The sequence below is a fragment of the Marmota monax genome, unplaced genomic scaffold (assembly GCF_021218885.2).
Source record: "Marmota monax isolate L192 unplaced genomic scaffold, Marmota_monax_Labrador192_F-V1.1 WCK01_AAM20220418_F8-fsc00062, whole genome shotgun sequence".
NCBI classification, from domain to species: Eukaryota; Metazoa; Chordata; class Mammalia; order Rodentia; family Sciuridae; genus Marmota; species Marmota monax.
In genome coordinates this window covers 11391010-11411441 of record NW_026695221.1, presented here as the reverse complement: position 1 = coordinate 11411441, position 20432 = coordinate 11391010, and the positions used below count along the sequence as shown (strand labels likewise).

Below are 20432 nucleotides of genomic sequence, written 5' to 3'. Positions count from 1 at the left end.
CGACTGGGGAAACAGAGGACAAAACACAGAGTTATGCAAGCATAAACATGAGTAATGGAAGAAGGCTAGAGAAGATTGGTTAGGGCATAGATGCCTCCCTTCTTCTTCCCTCTTCCCTCATCTATGCCTCTCTCTGTCCTAAACTGTCGATAATATGACTGGGGTAGCATCTCAGCTCCCCTGATGCTAGTCATGAACCCCAGCTACTCTGTTGGCACGGGCAGCAAGGATTCTGTCTCTGCTTAAGAAATGAAGAGGCAGCATACCTCAAGGGGCTGCCCCATCTCAGAAAGATGCCCCAAGAGCCAGGGGTAGAACCTGGACCTGCTGTCTCAGGCTTTGTGACACAGAAGTTCCCATGTCCCCCATCATGCTCAGCTATTCTCTGCCTTTCTCTCCCAAACACATACTGGGATACTACCTTGAGAGGAAAGCCAAGCCAAAAGCCAAGAGTGTTCCCTACTGGCTCTGCACTACACCTTTTCAGTGCTGGATTTATGCAATGCTTTCTCCATTAGCCAGAGGCATAAGATGGTGCTGCTAGAATGTAAAGCAGACAGCCTTGCAGGCTAACTCTTCTGATTCCCATGGTGCTGGGAACAGAGCTTTAACAGACCCAAATTCTCCAAGGTGCTTGAGGAATAGCTCAGAGTTTCTGTTTGTGGATTTCCCCAGATGGTCTTCATCAACTTCAGAAGAAAAACATTAGCAATCTTTTCCACCAGGACCCCAGCTGGCATACCATGGGGGACTTTAAACTTCATGACAATCTTAGAGACCTGATTAGTTATAGTCTCCCCTGGGAATTTCTCTTAGATCTGTTTTTAGACAGAGGAAACTGCACTCTGTTTACATCCTGCATCAGTAACATCTTGAGAGCTGGTGTTCTGCTCAATATTCCCCTTTCCTCCAAGGATTTCATGTCATTCAATGCTGAGTTTGATGGGCTCCTTCTTCATCCCTTTCATTCATTCTTTGACCCTAAGTTTAACTTTAAGAGATAATGGCCCAAAATTCATTTTCTACCATTTCCAAATTTTCTTAAGGAGTTTTGAAATGAGGACCAAAAATGTTCAGACCAAGGTTATAGGTGATCAGAAAGCTCCTCGTATGAAATGCTTCTAAAAGCATGAGCTGCTCAGAACAGTGAGACAGCAACACCAGCAACACAAACACCATCTCCTCTCCATTCTACAAAAGGCCACAGACAGGCCTTGACTATATGTAAGGAGATTAAAATATCACAAGATGCAAGCCATGAAGCACACACACCGGCTTACTCCGTAGCTAGGCAGGAGAAGTACTGAGGGTTTGATCGGTCATTCTTCAGATGTCAAAGCTTTTCTTCATCAGATCTGCTATGTGCACATTCTAGGGGAAATCCACATACATGTGTACATCTGCATTTGTAATTTTCCATTGAAGTTGCCTAAAATAATTCCAGTTTGCCTGAGAGGGTCCTTAATGGCAACCATTATGTCTGTACAATTATTCATAGCATGTCCTTACGGTCTCAAAAGAATGTAAATATGGATTAAAATTTTTATGTTCACCCTACTAAAAAAAGCATAAGCAACTATTCAGATATTCTGGTTCACTGACTTCCATCCTCTGTCTGTCAGAATCTCTGTCTTTCACCTTTACTCTCCTCAACTGAACACCCTTCCTATCTCTTCAGTAGACTTTGGCTTCAAACATAGGAAGCTGCTTCTGATTTATACCTAGCCAAGAAACCTAAAGCAAAGAAATTCAAACCCTAGCTGTCTGCCCAGAATAGGTGAAAAGAGAAAAGCAAGGAGAGAGAAATTACACTGGTACCAAGAGTAAAATTAGTAAAATATATTGTTGTGTATAATTGTTTGTGGATACAATAAATTGGTTGGCATTATTTACGAAATGTGGATATATTCCATATATATGTATATGGAATATGTATATCCACATTTCTTAAACAGTGTCAACCAATTTATTTATACATGTAGACACACATATATACATACATATGTACACATATGTCTACATAGATTTTAAACAGCATTTCACTGCTAGATGTATACCTAATAAAAATTACAAAAAAACTACATATGTTTACCTAAAGACATGCCAAAAATATTCATAGAAGGATTATACATATTAGCCAAAAACTGAAGACAATCTACATGTAAACCAACTGTAGACTAAATACTAAATAGTGAAATATAATAAAATAAAATTTCATTTAGCCATGAAAATTAATAACATAGATAAATGTCATCAATCTATTATGGAGTAGAAGAAGCCAAGCACAAAAGAGCGCATATCTTATAACTCCACATGTATAAAATTAAAAGATAAGGAAATTAATCTGTAGTCCTAAAATTCAGATAGCAGTTACTCTTAGCTGGGAAGTCAGAGGCTAGACAGGCATATGAAGGGTGCTTCAAGTTTCCGAATAACGTTCTGGTTCTGTTAAGGGTACTGGCTACATAGATGTATCTAGTTAGCAAAAAAATTCATCAAGCTATGTATCTTTATGTTATAATTAAATAAAAAGTTTATTTAAAGCATAAGTTGAGAGCAAAAAAATAAATCATCCTACCAAATTACTTTAAGACTAAATTTGCTAAACATCTTTGAGCCATAATCCCTCATTTGGAAAATGGTTATTTACTGACCTGACAGCTCAGTATAGTAGAACATGCAAGAAAAATGACACTGTTTTCATTTCTCATCCATCTTGTGTTCCTTAAAATAAAAACCTGCTATATTTTTCTTATATAAAGGGAGGAAATCAAGAAGTAAAAAAAATCAATGCATATGGAGCAACTATAGTCCTTGGCATTGTGCTGGATGTTTTCTAGTATAATATTATGTTTATAACAACTATAGAATGTGCATGTGTGTGGCAGATTGTATTTTCCAAAGATGCCCATTACCAACACACGCACGCTCACGCATATATAGCTTGTATCCCACATATTTTTGGTGTAGTAGGAGGACTGACTCTCTTTGTTCCCTATCCTTGCCTCCAGAGGGCACAATATTGGACTTTCTCCAACCAATAGAATATGGTGGAATGGTGGAACTGAGGCCACGTGACATTCAAATAATATCATTCAAGGACATGGCTGCTCACTCTTGTGCTCACTCTCTCTCGCTCTCCTTCTCTCTCCCCCACCTCCTGTCATTCGTAGCCTTCCGGACAGTCATATTTATGGCCTTCATGCAAGTGGGTGAATATCAGGGACAATTGTCAAAGGAAAGCCAGATGAATTGCCAAGACAGAACTAACTTACTTGGTCCAATTCTTCCTCATACCCAAAAACTATCCTTTTGTTTTCATATTTGAATGATATTTTTAAGGTTTGTTTTGTGGAGAAAATAGACGTATCTTTCTAGTATACATAATCTCTTACCCACTGTATTTTCCTATTTTGAATGGCAATTTAGTAGATGTGTAGCAATGGCCCAGAAATGGAAGAGAAAGAATTTTCTCTGTTCATTAGTGTAGAAGTCAATTTATTCATCCAACAAATATTTATGACGGTCATCCATTTCTAGAAATATTACACAATTTTTATGTTCAGAAAGATTTCTCCCAGTTAAAATGGAATGAAAGATTCTGGATAAAGTATAAAATCATCTGTTTTCATGTGAGAGCTGGCAGAAACTAAGTGAAAATCTGCAAACGCAAAGGAGAAAAGATAAGAAATCCAAAGGACAAGCACTGGCCTGGAATTTGTCTTCAGGGAACTAATGGATTCCTGGATACTTATGAGTTTAGGCTTAATTGGCCACCTATGCAGGACATACAGGCAAAGCCTGGGACTCCAGTAGGCTGGGAGTTTGGAACCATGAACTCATAATACTGAATCCCCAAAAGGAAACATCCTCCGTGTCTTAATTAAAAAGGAAGAAGGGAAGGGGGGAAAAAAAAGCCCACAGAGGGAGAATGCCAAGAAAGACAAGTGTCTAACTTAGTCCTAGATCTAGAAGGGCAAAAAATTAGATAAAATGTTTGAAGAATTTCTAGCCACCTTGTGTGTAAGGCAAAAATATGCAATAGATAAATAGATGATTGATAGATGAGATAGATTCCTCTATGAATAATGCAATTTAAATCCAGATATCCAAGAATTTTCCCAGATAAATATCCAAGGATCTTGAGCTCTTTATCAAAATAACTTAAAATAAGGCACCATGAATAACAAAACATGATCTGAAGACCAGGCATAATGGCTCACGCCTGTAATCCCAGCAACAGGGAGGACAATAAGGCAGGATGATTCGAAGTTTGAGGTCAGCCTCAGCAACTTAGTGAGACCCTATCTCAAAATAAAAAACAAAAAAGACTGGGGATGTAGCTCAATGTAAGGCACTCCTGGATTGAATTCTCAGTTAAAAAAAAAAAAATGCTGCAAAGCCAACCAGACTTGAAAAATTATGTAGGCTTATCAAGGACAGGGTACAAAATAAATGTTGAATATATTTAAAGAAATATAAAAACAAATTGAAATCTTAAAGGAAACATCAAAGTTGAAGGAACCATCAAAATTTCATAGAGTCAAATGGATCTTTTAGAAATTAAAATAAAATGATTGAAATCAGAGACTCTATGAAAATAATTTATCAATATTTTTAAAGAGAGAGAGAATTTTTTAATATTTATTTTTTAGTTTTCGGTGGACACAACATCTTTATTTTATTTTTATGTGGTGCTGAGGATCGAACCCAGAGCTCCACACATGCCAGGGCGCATGCCAGGCGAGTGTGTTGCCACTTGAGCCACATCCCCAGCCCATTTATCAATATTAAACATGTACAAACATTTTCTTTCATTCTCTAAACAATATAGTAAAAAAATTCGCATAACTTTGACATTATATTAGGTATTATAAGTAATCAAGAGATGGTCTAAAGTAAATAGGAGAATGTGCCTTAGTTATATGTAAATACTATAAGATTTTATATAAGAAATGTTTTTTTATATTTTATATAAATATAAAATTTTATATTTATATTTGTTTATGGATAAATGTATGTGTATATATATATATATATATATATATATATTAGTATTGGCCAATTTGGGCATCTATTCTTGAATCAGGTCCTCAAGGATACTAAGGGATAACTGCATATACAGAGGATTAAGCACAATTTATGTAGAGGGTTAAACACAATTTAGGCCCATTGATGTGCTCTAAAAATAAAACAATAGCTGGGCCCAATGGTGAACACTTGTAATCCCAGTAGATCCCAGACTAAGGCAGGATGATCATGAGCCAGCCTCAGCAAAAGCAAGGCACTAAGAAACTCAGTGAGATACTGTCTCTAAATAAAATACAAAATAGGGCTGGGGATGTAGCTCAGTGTTCAAGTGCCTCTGAGTTCAATTTCTAGTACCATAAACAAATATATATATTTGTTTATGGATATATATATATATATATATATATATATATATATATATATATTCCCTCTGTGTGTATGTGTATATATATATATATATATATATATATATATATTCCCTCTGTGTGTATGTGTGTGTGTATATATATATATATATATATATATATATATATTCAAAATCAAATAGCAATTATCAAAAAAATCAAAATAGGCTCCTGCAATTTGAACATGTAATCCAGATAGAGAAACCTAAAAGAAACAGATCCTTATATACAACTAATTAAAATAATAAGTAAAGGTGTGCGAGGGAGAGGTCATGGGATGCCAAGGAAAACCATGTAAGAGTGGGCCCTACTGAGTCTTGAGGGTCAGAAAAGCTTCCTTAAAGAAGGAAAATTCAATTTCAAAGCTGAAAAGTAAATAGGGAAATAAACTCTTGTTTATGACTGTCTAGCATTGGAATTCCTTCCATGTTTGAGGACTCTTCCTTTGTGTGAGCCTCAGTTGAAGCCAGACCCTAAATCCTCCTGCAGCAGCTCCCAGAGAACATCAGACCTAAACTAGTTGGATGATTCCAGACAGGGCTCTGAGTGTAGGGCAAGTGACACAAACAGGAACCATTTATATTTCATTTTGGCAAAGACAAAGAAAAAACAAACCTACCAGTCAAAAACAAATGCCAGGTGTTGGCAGTGCCAGCAGGAACAACCAGCACAGCCTAGACAGACCGTTCTGTGGCTATGATTCCCACTTGGCTTTGATTCCACCACCTGGCTCCCCCTTCCTGCCTGACTCCAAAGCTGGTTCCCCAGCCTGTTCTCAAATTCTGTGACCTCCCTGTTTCTTGCCAATTAGCTCTTCTTTCTAAGTTAACCAGAACCAACTTTGCTATTTGCAGCTAAGATGCTTGGCTGGTACAATAGAAACAGATTAAGAGGACCATGGGCAGCGATCAGAGATGAGGAGAGACCAGATCCCTTCAAAGAGGGCAGACACACACACCCTCAGTCACCTTCGAAAGGGGTTCAATAAAATATCTGGGCTAGATTTTTAAATGAAATGTTAGCTGTGTAAAAATTAAACTGATGGAAATAATAGGATTGTTTAATATCTAAGAATGATAATAGCTCAATAATTGATTTTATAAATGATTAAATAGGTAGCATATGTTTATATTTCTCCATCTATGATAGTGTTCTGTTTTGCTTGTGCTGTGTTTTCACTTTATTGACTTTGAGATCAACACCTAGGATAGCTTTTTACATACCTTTGTAAAAGTCAATAGCTAGATCAGTTTTTGCACACCTTTTCAAACAAATTTTTCTTGTAAAAACCTAGAAAATAGTTTTATTCTTAAGAAAAACATTGCAGGCTATTATAGGGAGTGTATCTTTGATTTTAAAGCATGTTATTTTATCCTAACTCTTTATTCAGAAGCAGTCTCCAATTATTACATTGTTACTATGGAAATGCACAATCTGCTTTATAATATAGTTTTAGAAATGTATTGCTATTAGTCTTGAATAACAAGTAGAAGATAAACAGCAAAGAAAATCAGGAGGGTATTCTGAGCACAGGAAATCACAAAAGGAAATGTGAAAGGTTATAAAGTGGCGGGGGGGCTGCAAACTTGGAGAATGACAAGTGATGATGAGAATTAAGTCATTATATACATGGAAGAGAGAGGTACGATATTGTTGGAATGGGTTAGTGATGATAATTAATTCTCCTTTCTCCCCTCTGTTACTGATAAAGTTGATTGGAAGTCTTAGTTTTGGATGCACATCTACAATAGGATCTTGCAATTCCCTCATTGTATGTAACAGATTAAATTTGCAAATCCAGGTCTAAATTGAACCCAACATTTGGTCTTCCCTGTAAAAGAGAGGGGTTGCAAATGGAGAGATAATTGGGGTCCTGAGAATGTGCCTGTCTCAAACAGGAAATAGAAAGTGAGACCATAGGAAATGTGCTGGCCACACTGAGCCACAAATTCATTCTCCCAATTTTTCATCAGTTGTATAAAGCATGCTTCCCCTTTGGATGGAGTGGGGAAGATACAGAAGAGAAAGAGTTTCTTCCATATGTATTAGCTGGGACACAATGGCACCCCACCTCAAGGGAACTTGAGGTTCCAAGCACATGTGAGGCTGGAATCAATTAAGCCCAGACAGGTTGTTACCACGGAATTTGTACTTGACTGTACAAATTGACTGCAGTCAGTTGTGAGCAAGATGGTGGAGTACTGACATCACCAGACTTGCCCTTGAACTTTTGGAAATGAGAAGAATGGGACTGGAGACAAGAAACCTGAACCAAAGAAGGGTAAAGAATTCATAGAATTTGACACCACCTGAAAAATCATAGGCAAAAATCAGATTTAGTAAAAGAATTTGGACCATCAGATGAACACATGACTGCTAAAAAGCCTTTTGAAAGAAGGAAGCAATACTTTCTGTGTTGCAAATAGAAACTTTTTGTATCATTCTACTGCTCTTACAGTTTTAAACACAATGAATGTAGTCACTAAAAATCATGACTTTTATATATATATATATATATATATATATATATATATATATATATATTTAATTACACCAAAAGCTGTTTATATGTTTACAGAATGAAAAAAAATTGTAAATGGTACTCAATGCAATTACATCTTTGTATGTGTACATAATTTTTGCAAACTGGTCTAAACTAGTCTAAATAGACACATGTGTACACACAGAAAAATATTTTGAAAAGATATATACCATAATGCCAAAAATAGTAATCTTTAGGTGAAAGGATCTTGGAGATATTTTTAAAAGCTTTTGCTTATCTCTACTCATTCTTTATCTAGCATATTCTTATCACACAGCATTGCTTTGCAAATTTAAGAAAAATTATTTTTAAAAATTAAAGATAAAACACTGCATAAAATTTAAGCAAAGTCTCACTAGGGATTTGTTCAATATGTATTTAGCACCTCCTGAATCTGCCAGGCATTAATCTCAATGCATGTGTTTGATCACCTGGCTGAAATTGGGAATGTAACTTCGAATAAACATTTTCAAAATATATGGCTGTACAATCCATATAACAATAGTTCAGTGGGTCTCACATATATTTACATTACTGGCCCTATTAGCTCAGTGCATTTAAAAAGGAAAAAAAAATCTTCAGTATCTTTCTTTTGACATTTGTTTTTGGCAATTTTTTTCCAAATGAGAGTAGATGCAGGGATTATTCAGCTCAAGACAGCAAGAACTTGGACATTGTACAAGGTGAATATATATGCATCACATGTGCTATTTCTTACACACCCAGATTGAGCCTTCTGGAAGGCAGTTAGTGTTAAGAGTGTGGGCTCTAGAGTTATGTAATCTAAATTCAATTCTTCCCTCTACACTTATTATCTGCAATCTTGAGCAAGCTCCTCAACTTAAGACTTGATTTACCCACCTATAAAGCAGGGATAATGGTCTCATCCAGTTGTGGAAAAGATTAAATTAGGACATGTAGACAAAGTTCATAGGACAAAGTAAAGTCTCAAAAATAGGCTGAAGCAAGAGGATCACAAATTCAAAGCCAACATGGGCAACTTCGTAAATCCCTGTCTCAAAATAAAAAAAATAAAACAGGCTATAGAGCTTTGTCAGTGGTAGATTGCTCCTGGGCTCAATCTTCAGTTCCATGGTCCCAACAGTTACTGATGGGAACCTGAGGAAATTGTCATGCGAGCAGGAAAGTGTCATGGTGAGATGGGGACCCAGAGGACCGTTATGGGATACAGAGGATTGACCTACTCATAAAGACCAATTATAGCATTTGCACAAGGTATGCTCAGAGGGATAAAAATCAATATGGGTATTTTCCAAACATGAATATTTTCCAATTAAATATTTGGTTTCAGAATCACACTAAGTATAGCTCATCCCACCTAGGATTCATATCTTAGCTTTAAACACCATCTCTAAACAAAACCAGTGCTGGGCAACATAAGTAAAAGATAAGTTTGAGATATACCACTTCACCAGAAAGTAATTAAATGCTCAAAATCTGATAGAGATATATTAAAAGAACATGAAAATCAATGTGAAAAGGCTTCCATTAGCCATTAATAAGGGGTCAAATTGAGCATTAACATAAATTCTGTGTATGAAATTGTCACAGTGAAGCCCATTGATTTGTGCAATTAATATGTGCTAATCTAAAAAAGTAAATGCTGACAACAAGGAATCATGACTTTAGATACATAAGTCCATAATGATATGAATGCATTAATGATAATAAAAGGCTCTCCCTGTCATAATTTCAACAAGGATTAGTGGAATTAGAAAATCTCCATTTTTCAGCCATCAAACTAAATCTTAATTCAGCCCAGAAGTAGATGCTAAATCTTGTGTGGAAGTTTGAAAAAGGAGTAAGATAGGGTCTCAAAATATATCCCCAAAATTAACTTTGAATTTCAAAGAGAAAAGTAGAAATCATCCCCAGTAAAATTACTAAGGGACTTGCAAAGTTACAAAAACCTCTGTATTATCAAATGTCCCCAGAAACAATTCTGAGAGAATATAAACACATTAATTTGTGAGAGAAAATAAAAGGAAGATTTGTTCTGCAGTAGCAGTACTCTGCCTTGCAAGTCAGCAAAGAAGAATCCAATTATGATCATGGTAAATTTTCCTAAGTGTAGTTACCTTTTGAAAACAAGTGTTTGGGCAAGTACCCTGGAAACATGAGAGCTCCACACATGAGCCCAGTTGTTGGTGTTTTATACAATTTCTTCCAAGCTCTAGGTTCAATTGGACAGCAATTTAGAATTTAAGATCATTCTTTTATATAACACCATACATTTTATATGAAGGAGTGGAAGTTGGGGTTTATGTCTCCAAGTTGGGGTCTGTTTTCTACCATGGCCACCAGGTGGCATGAGTTTAAACTTGGGGATTACAAATAAGAAGACTATAACCAGATCAAGGTGACAACATTAGTGTAAACATATATCCATCTAGGGACTGGAAGAGGAAAATGTGCTGCCAGGAGAATGAGAACAAGAAGCCCCTTTAGTACCCCACATTCTAAAACTGCTAAACACCCCATCCTTTTATCCAATAAATATTTGTCAAACTCCCACCCTAAAAGTGCCAGGCAGTGTGCTAGGACTGATTGATTTATCAAATACACATTAGGGACTCTATTTGCACAGAGTATATAATGAAGGAAAAATGAGTGATGTGGTTTAGATGTGAGGTGTCCCCTACAGTGCTCACATGTTAGACAATGCAAGAAAGTTCAGAGGTGAAGGATTGGGTTATGAGAGCCTTAACCTAATCTTGCATTAATCCCATCAGGTGGATTAACCGGGTGGTGTACCTTAGGCGGATAGACTGTGACTGGAGAAGATAGATCACTGGGGGCTTGCCTTTAGGTTTTATATTTTCTTCTTTTTGAGCAGAGTGTGTTTCCTCCCTCCCCGCTCCACTTCCTGGTGCCATGTCCTGATCTATTTTTCTCCACATACCCTTCTACCATGATGTTCTGTTTCACCTCTGGCTCAGAGCAATGGAGTGGGCCATCTGTGGACGGAGATCTCTAAAACTGTAACATTATTCTTGTCAGGTTACAATAAACTGACTAAAACAGTAAGGAAGAAAATATTTTCAGTTTTAATCCTTTTGTTCTTTTTTTTCTTTTTTTAGATCATCCAGATACCACAAACAGTCGATGAAATAAAGGAGAGAGAGAAAATATTCGGCATTTGATTTTTTGGGATTGGCTAACTTCACTTAGCATTATCTTCTCTAACTCCATCCATTTACCTGCAAATGCCATGATTTTACTCTCTTTTATTGATGAGTAATTGTCCATTGTGTATATATGCCACATTTTTTTTAATCCATTTATCTATTGAAGGGCATCTAGGGTGGTTCCACAGTTAAGCTATTGTGAATTGTACTGCTATAAACATTGATGTGGCTGTGTCCCTGTAGTATGCTGTTTTTAAGTCCTTTGGGTATAGACGGAGAAGAGGGATAGCTGGGTCAAATGGTGATTCCATTCCCAATTTTCCTAGAAATCTCCATACTGCTTTCCATATTGGCTGCACCAATTTGCAGTCCTACCAGCAATGTATGAGTGTAATTTTTTCCCCACATCCTTGCCAACACTTGTTGTTTGTCTTCATAATGTTTTCTTTGATACAAGGAGGCTGATTCATACTGGGATAGGGAGAGGGAGCATGGGAGGAATAGACGAACTCTAGATAGGGCAGAAGGGTTGGAGGGGTTGGGAGAGAGCATGGGGTTATTAATGATGGTGGAATGTAATGATCATTATTATCCAAAGTACAGGTATGGAGACACAAATTGGTGTGAATATACTGTGTATACAACCAGAGATATGAAAAATTGTGCTCTATATATGTAATAAGAATTGTAATAAGAATTATAATTCTGCTGTCATATATAAATTTTTAAAAAGTAAAAAAAAAAATAGACACCAAGAAAAAAAGAATCGTAATGCATTTCACTGTCATATATAAATTTAAAAAAATAATTAAAAATTTTAAAAAGAAGAGAGAGAAAATGATTTAAAAAGAAGACAATAGAATATAAACAATACAACCATCAAAGTGAAAAGCAGTAAGTTCCAATCAGTGGGAATCTTACTAGTACAGAATCTGTTCCAGAGATGATCCAAATATGTGTATTCTGCTAGTGAGGGCAATAAATGAAATAAATTTGCAAGACAATATTTTGCAATAAAATCTTAAAACCTTGGGTAATTCAATAATTCTCTGTCTGAGAATATATCCTAAGTAGGGGGGAAATTACTAAATTTGTTAAACAAGCATTAATTATAATTTGTAAAATGGAAATAATCTAATTGAAGTAGTAGAAAATTGTTACTATCATAGAATTCATCCATAAGATGGAGTTTTAGGCAAATATGAAAATTGAGTCAGAGATGAGAAATAAAAGAAATTCTTTCTGCAAGCTTGTCCTTCTGGTGGTACACACTTTTCAGCTAGATCTAAGGCTCCCTTGTCTTCACAGAATCCCTTTTCCTCTCCCTCTTTTTTTATTTTTTTAAATATTTATTTTTAGTTGTAGTTGGACACAATACCTTTATTTTATTTATTTTTATGTCGTGCTGAGGATAGAACCCAGGGCCTCACGCTTGCTAGGCGAGCACTCTACCACTGAGCCACAACCCCCTCCCTCTTTTTTTAATAACCAAAACCCTTCATACCCATCTTTTTTTCCTTTTTATTCACTTATTCATCTTAGTAACAACCCTAACTCCTACCACTTCTAATAAATTTTAATCAGTAGATACAGTTTATATCAGATTTCCATGACTTTGAAAAACAAGGGACATGTCACGTGCATTAATGTACAAGCACACACAGGATTGCCCCATGCAGTGACTGTAAAAATAGACAACTGGTGAGCAGCAGTGATGGACCACAGAGAGGAACAGAGGACCAGGAAACCAGCAGAATAGGAGACATCCTTTCCCTGGCTATTTTTTTTTTTTTTTTTGGTAATGTTCTTAAATACTATAACCATTTTCTTAGTCTGTTAGGGCTACTGTAAACAAAAACAACAGCAACAAAAGGGCATACACTGAGTGATTTATGAACAACATGAATTTATTTCTCACAGTTCTGGGTGCTGGGAAGTCCAAGATCAAGATGTCAACAGATTTGGTATCCCACTTTCTTCTGACACACAGCACATTCTCTCTGTCCTTACATGGGGGGAGAGGCAAAGGGCCAAAGGTTCCATCTCCTAACACTATCAATTTCAACACATGGATTTTGAAAGGAATATTCAGGATACAGTAAATATGTATTATATCTTATCAGCGTATAAAAGGATATACATTATAAACAGAATGTAAAAGTAACCTGGTAGAACAGCATCTTTCATATAAACAAGCATGGGCCCAGAAAGATACAGCAATTTTCCCAAGGTCACACAATAAATTAGTGCAAGCTTTGATATTAGAAGGAAGACTATCTAAGAGAGATGAAAATAAATTTACTGTGTGCCTAACATTAAATTATCTTAATAACTCTGAAAAAAAATTAAAAATTAATGATGCTTAGAGACATCAAGCAACTTATTTAAAATTGCACAGCTGTTGAGTAAAAGCTAAGATTCTAACTTGATTCTACACTCCAATTCCCTAGCCTCTCTGCTTTTTCTGAATCTCTATGCTGCTCTGCCTCTCTCCCTGTCTTAGTCATCTGAATTCTACCATTCTCATTCTTTAGAATTCATTTTTATTATTCTGCACCTTCCCAAAGTACAAAACTATACTTCCATCCAAACTTCATTTTTTTTCTAATAGAACAGAATTTTTCTAAGACAGTCTCCTAAATCAAGCATTTTCACAGAATCTCACATATCATTACTTCAAAATAATATATAATACATATATAGAAAATTTTTTAAACAAAAAGATAACTCTACCTCTCTTTACATGGTACCATTAGTGCTTTCATCCTTTTCAGGGCGGGGGTGGGGGGGGGCGGTATCAGAGTTCCAGCAGAAAATACATGATCCACGTAAAGTGATCAAGAAATATAATGAGGGAACTGTTTACCTGGAAATGGAAGTTGCAAGAAACCACAAAGGGATGGTTAAGCAACCCAGGCTAGCAATAACAAGCAGACATTAGGACCCCTTGGCATGAAGAAGCCAGGGAAGGAGCGGTTACTGTAGCCCAATAGGAAATGTGGCATTCAGTTGCTGCCACTGTAGCCTAGCTACAGTCCTGAAATTGAATATCACCATTATCACTCTCCTCCTGTTCTCTGATTTCTGTTGCCAAGGCTGTCATTCACCTAACGTAAAAAGAAACTAGTAGGAAAGGGAGGCCATTAGGGAATTCATTCTATGACTTGCACGGAGGTGCCAACAAGCAGAAAAACTGATCTACAAAAGTACACATAAAATAGCCCACAAGACTCTGTTACAATCCACATCAGTAACTTTCAGTGGATATTTCTTCTCCTGACTGGCTGCTGTCTGGGGGTAACCTGATTACCAACTTGTAACATAACTGCTCTACAGTTTTAAAGTATTCTTCAGATCCTGAGCTGACCACCCTGAGAGGTAGATTTCTTCACTCTGGCTTTCAAAACACAATTTGAATTTCACAATGTGAAAAATAATTTCTAAATTCTTTCCTCAAAAAAACTTGACATTTTCTCTAAGTTATTCCATCTAGTGTCATTACCCAATCCCTGAAAGTTCAAGTCCCTGAAGTTCCACATCACCGTCCCAGGTAGTACCATACTTGCTGATCCTAACACACTTCCCTGCAATCTCCAAAATGCTTCAAAAAAGTCTATGGTCATTTAGCCAAGACTCTCAACAAAATCTTATACCTCCTACCTTCTTGCAAAAAAAAAAAATGTGCTTTTTAAAATTATCCCTTAAAAATTGCATGAAATTTTTGTAGACAGAACCAGATTTTATCATCCTAGACTAGCTCATATCTGAAATAAAATCTCTCATGGAAGGAGGAGGAACGCAGATGACAATGGAAAGCCATGGGATTGGAATAAAGAGCCTGTGTTCTAGTCACTGCTCTGCTGAGATACTGACCTCAAGGTGGGATACATAAGCCTGTATCTATTCTAAATCTGGGCATCCTATAGTTTAGGAATTTTATAAATTAAAAAACCCCTCAAATGGGAAAAATGAACCCATTTGAGAATGAGTTAAAATTTCTTCCATGGAACCTGAATCATATATCAGAGTAAAAGTGTTTCTGACCCAAGCATTGCCCCTTTCTTAGGAAAATGAATTTTTGTTCAAGGTTTTCTTCAAAGCAACTTTGACATCCTTATTCCTCAAGCTATAGATTATTGGATTGAGCATGGGCACCACGATGGTGTAGAACAAGGAGGACACTTTCCCCTGATTCATAGGCAAAAGAGAAGAGGGCTTGAGATACATAAAAGCCCCTGATCCAAAAAACAAGGAAACTGCAATTATGTGGGAGCTGCAGGTGCTAAAGGCTTTGGATCTGCCCTCAGTGGAGCGAATGCGGAAGATGCTAGAAAGGATGAGGGCATAAGAGATGAAGATGGTGACTGTGGGCACACCAATGTCAATGCCCACAACAATAAAGACCACCAGCTCGTTCACACGGGTGCTGGTGCAAGAGCGCTCGAGGAGGGGAAGGATGTCGCACATGTAGTGGTTGACAAGATTGTTGGCACAGAAGTTCAGCCTCAGCATGCATGCTGTATGGGCCATGGCCCCAGCAAACCCCATCACATAGACACCCAACAAAAGAAGGAGACACACCTGGGGGGACATGGTGACCATGTACACCAGGGGGTTACAGATGGCAACATAGCGGTCATACGCCATTGCTGACAGGATGAAGGATTCAGAAACCACAAAGAAAAGAAAGAAAAAGAGCTGAGTCATGCACCCAGAATAGGAGATGATGTTCTTCTTTGAGACAAAACTCATCAGCATTTTGGGGGTGATAACAGTGGAATAGCAGAAGTCTATGAGAGATAAGTTGAAGAGGAAGAAATACATGGGGGTGTGCAGGTGAGAATTCAACCCAATCAGCGTTATCAAGCCAAGGTTCCCCACCACAGTGACCACGTAGAAACCTAGAAACAGAAAGAAGAGGGGGATGTGAAGTCCTGGCTGGTCTGTTAAGCCTGCAAGGATGAACTCTGTCACAGAGGAGGAGTTCTCAGGTACCATTGCAATAAAAGCATTCTGTGAAGACAAGGGAAAAGAGTCAGTGTGAGAGAGAGACAGACAGAGAGAAAGACAGAGAGAACACTGTTGACCTCCCAGTCACCTCCCCCATTCTTGAGAACATACCACTTATTTTTCAGTTCATTATATAAATTGCACAAAAGCAATGCAAAGGATAAAACAACTTATCTTGGAATTTGAGCTTAACATTAAAGAACATCTCCCTCTTGTTGAGAATAGTTTTTTTTTTCCAAGATTAATAAATCATCAGTGGATGGATGTGTGAATGTGTGGATGCACCCAGAGATTTTGAGCCTCACCAGAGGGGTCTTTCCATGGGGCTGTTCTCATTGCCCTCAAAGATTCTGCCTCTGGAGCATCCCTGGAAGACTCACTTGCCCCCATGTAAGAGCAGGTGCTGCTGGGAAGGACCTCTAGGAGCAGCTGATCTTTAATTTTATCCTTTTGTTGTGTCTTTCTAACTCTAGTTTCTTCTGAAGTTTACAAAAGCAAGCCAATCTTTGAGAAGTCCTCTCAGAGTCTAGAGCCAGCCTATCTGCCTGGATAGGAGGAGTTCCATCTGCCTCATAGTCATCCTGGACGAAACAGAAGGGTGAGGTGGATCTCTATACAACCTCAGGAACCAAAACTGGGGACTTAGGAAAAGTTCAAACCATTCACCCAGATTCAGCCATTCACCCTCCCTCAGACTGGGGGTGGGAGGGTGCACCTTTAGACAAGTGATGTATCTTTTAATCCAACTCTAATCCTCGGTTGTTCATATGGTTAATGGTTTCAGTGCTAACACAGGTGAAGGACAGAGCAACCCTCCAGCCCTCTCCTAACTGGAGTGACAGAGCTTCCCTGGCTGCCTCAGAACTTTTCCTGAGCTAGGGAAAGGGATATCTGTACAAAGCTTTGCCCAGAGCCTCTTCTCCAGCTTGCAAAGAGACAGCAGTTTTATTCTGGGTTTGAAGTCCTGGGGACCTGAGGAGGTGTAGAAAATTGGAGGTTCCCCTGGGATCAAAGTCCTAGTTATTAACTTGAATAACAGGGAATTTTTGCTTATACCCTTGATAATATTTGAATGAGCTTTTGGATGCATAAAATATTTGTTCAGTTAGCATCTAGTAATATGCAAATTATTGTGCAGAAAATAATAATTTAGGATTCATTGAGCACTTAATGTACCAAACACTGTTTTCAACTTATAGTTTTATACTGACATCAGCACACCAGGATCCAATATCATTGTTCATGCAATGTTTCGTTTTAATTCTCTCTTAAATCCTATGAGCTGGGTTTTATCATCTCCATTTTAGAGAGTAAGTGATTTCCCAGATGTTAAATTATTAAGGTCCTATTAAACGTAGGCTCATCTTACTCAAAAACCTGGTGTTCTTTACAATTGTTTTTACTCTCTCCCATTGGGAGATAATGGGACACATAACATAGAGTCTTTGCCTTCAAAGCTCTAACAATGTCTTGAAAAATGCATAACAACTAACTAAAAATGTGAAAGAATACAATAAGATCCAAAAAAAACTTAAAAATAAAATGCTCTGCAAGTTCAGAGAAGAGTGTTCAACATACCACTTATTTTTTCAATTCATCACATAAATTGTCCAATACCACTGCAAAGGATAAAACATCTCCTCTTGGAATTTGAGCTTAATATTAAAGAACAACTCCCATCTGCTGAAAATAGTTTTTTTTCAAAATTGATAAATTCTCAGAATTCTCTCTGATGGCCCAAATTATTCATCCTTGCTCCTTCCATCTTCCAGGACCCTCATAATGAGGCTCAGGGGACAGCAGGACATTTGTCTTTTTGTTTTTCACACTTGGCTCTTTTCCTTTTCCCTCTATTATGACAAAATTTATATCCTCAATGCCACAGGATCTGGGAGCCTTGCTTGAGCTTAATGACAGTTAACTCTCATTCTTGGATTTGGAGCAATGTTAAAAAAATCATCTAATCCTGGTTGTACAACTGAATTAGATAATTAAATTTTTATTAGAGGTCAATTGGCCTTTCTGTCCTTTTCCAGTGTTCAAGATGTTGAAGCGAGGACTTGATGGATCCTCTGGTGCAGAATTCTGGATTTCCTTGGGTTTTCTGGTTGGATCCCTTATCAATTATGCTGACAACACAGGAGCAAAAATCTGTATATAATCCCTGTGAAGGGAATCTGTATATCATCCCTGTGAAGGGAATCAAGGGACAGATGAACAGACTTCCTGCTGCTGGTGTGGGTGACATGATGATGGCCACAGTCAAGAAGGACAAACCAGAGCTCAGAAAGAAGGTGCATATAGCAGTGGTAATTCAACAACAAAAGTCATACCAAAAAAAAGATGGAGTATTTCTTTATTTTGAAGAGAATTCATGGGTTATAGTAAACAATAAAGGTGAGATCAAGATTCTGCCATCACAAGACCAGTTGCAAAGGAGTATGCAGACTTATGGCCCATAATTGCTTCCAGTGCAGGCAGCATTGCATGATCCTTCAGCATGTTTATAAAAATAGTAATACCTATTAAAAAGTGTTTCCTCCAAAGAAGAAGATGGAGGAGGAGGAGGAGGAGGAGGAGGAGGAGGAGGAGGAGGAGGAGGAGGAGGAGGAGGATGAGGAGAAGGAAGAGGAGGAGGAGGAGGAGGAGGAGAAGTCAATTGTTTGCTGCCTCAATGCAAACAATAAATTAGAATCTCCAGGGTTGGAACTTTATAATCTACATTTCTCACCTAAATTTTCCCCAGGTGATCTGGATATGCAACCAGTCTAGGATTCACTATCTAATCCTTTCACCCTTTATTTTTCAACAGGAAAATTGGGGCCACACCAGTTGTAGAACTGTTTGGTGGTATAGTTATATTCTAAACTATTCTAAACATGGACCTCCCACCTCTCCGGTTACATTGTCTTGGAAAAAGCTTACCTGGCCTTTACTTTTTTTGAAACACAGCATGGAATTAAGGGCCACAGTTGAGCATCAGGCCTGGAACAGTACTCCAGGACCATACTGGGGAAAGATTTGAATGCTATGATAAGAAACAAGTATGCAATGTGACTATATTGAACGTAAGAGTGATGTAGTGAGAGTTGTGCTTAAGGAGACCAGTTAATCTAATGGACTATCATGTATCAATGATTTAATGCAAGAGTACCCCTCCCCTGGTGCTATATTTAGTTATAATTTAGACATGATGTCTTAACTAAGAGCTCCAGCAATATAAGGGACATAGATGGACTTTCAGAACAAGTACCAGGAAAATACAACCAAAGTTCTTTCTAAGCTTTTCAGCATGTTATAAATCACATAATTCTGGGTCTGCCATGTGGCTGTGGTCCCTTGGCTCATACTCTAAACATTTTTACCAGGCCTGAGTTCAGGTCCCATCACCCAGCTCTCTGCATTAGACATCTTTTATGCCTCCTTTTATATTACTCACCCTATCTTTGGGGTTTCCATTGTAACTATGGGAACAAGCTGCATCTAAGTATAGCCAAACAGAACACACTTATTATACTTATCTTAACTGTAACCTCTTATCACCTGCTTTCTGCCCTAGGACTTCTCTGCGGCCACAATGAGAAATATATATGAGAATTAGCTCAGCCATTAAAATGCATGTGCAAACCTGGAAGTGTGAAGGAGACAACAATCCTGGGAGCCAGAAAGTAAATTTTCCCCTCATCTGTATTTCTAGTGGTTCATACTTTGTAGTATCTCGAAGGTCCTCAGAGGAACTGACCCTAAATTTCTCATTAAGCAAGAACACGTGACACATTGATTTTCTCTCCTTCCCTGTTTCACCCGTTCTTCTCCCTAGGATCCCTTCTAAATATAAGCTACTGACACTTAAGTCCTTGTCTCCAACAGGAATTTTTGTGGAAACCCCAACTGAGGTATTCTTAAAACAATATTTGGAGCAGGTCTGAACAAAATGTTCCTTACTTTACTGGGGAAAAAAACAGTCTCACTCAAAGCTCTTGATTCCAGGTCAGAAAACTAAAATATGAATCACTAAATTCAGCAAGAACCTGAAATTCCACAGTACAAAGAATTTTTGTGTTCCGAGCATGCCCTACCAAATTGCCAGAGGCGTAGAATTTCAAGTTGCTATCAGCTCACACCCTAAAGGGATGAATCAAAATCAAAAACTCTGTGGCACTTGGTCCTTAGGCCAGCTCCAGCTCCTCATGACCTCTTACTGTCTGGGACGTCTGGATTCCTCCTTGAACTATGACAGATGACAACTAGGTTTATTCACTTTCACATCTTCAGAACCAAATGTAAAACCTGGCT

General features: G+C 37.6%; 1 protein-coding gene and 1 pseudogene across 1 annotated transcript; one reads left to right on the top strand and one right to left on the bottom strand.

Moving 5' to 3' along the window:
* Positions 1-15188: 15188 nt before the first annotated feature.
* On the bottom strand, positions 15189-16124 carry LOC124085179 (olfactory receptor 8B8). The gene has a single exon (XM_046432717.1). The coding sequence runs from the start codon at positions 16122-16124 to the stop codon at positions 15189-15191; it is 936 nt and encodes a 311-aa protein (XP_046288673.1).
* A 2056-nt stretch (positions 16125-18180) lies between these two features.
* LOC124085261 (large ribosomal subunit protein uL14-like) lies at positions 18181-18627 on the top strand (annotated as a pseudogene).
* Positions 18628-20432: the final 1805 nt, after the last annotated feature.

What these genes read in the sequence shown, in the direction of transcription:
- LOC124085179 (XM_046432717.1), bottom strand. Translation starts at nt 16,124, where the DNA reads ATGGTACCTGAGAACTCCTCCTCTGTGACAGAGTTCATCCTTGCAGGC.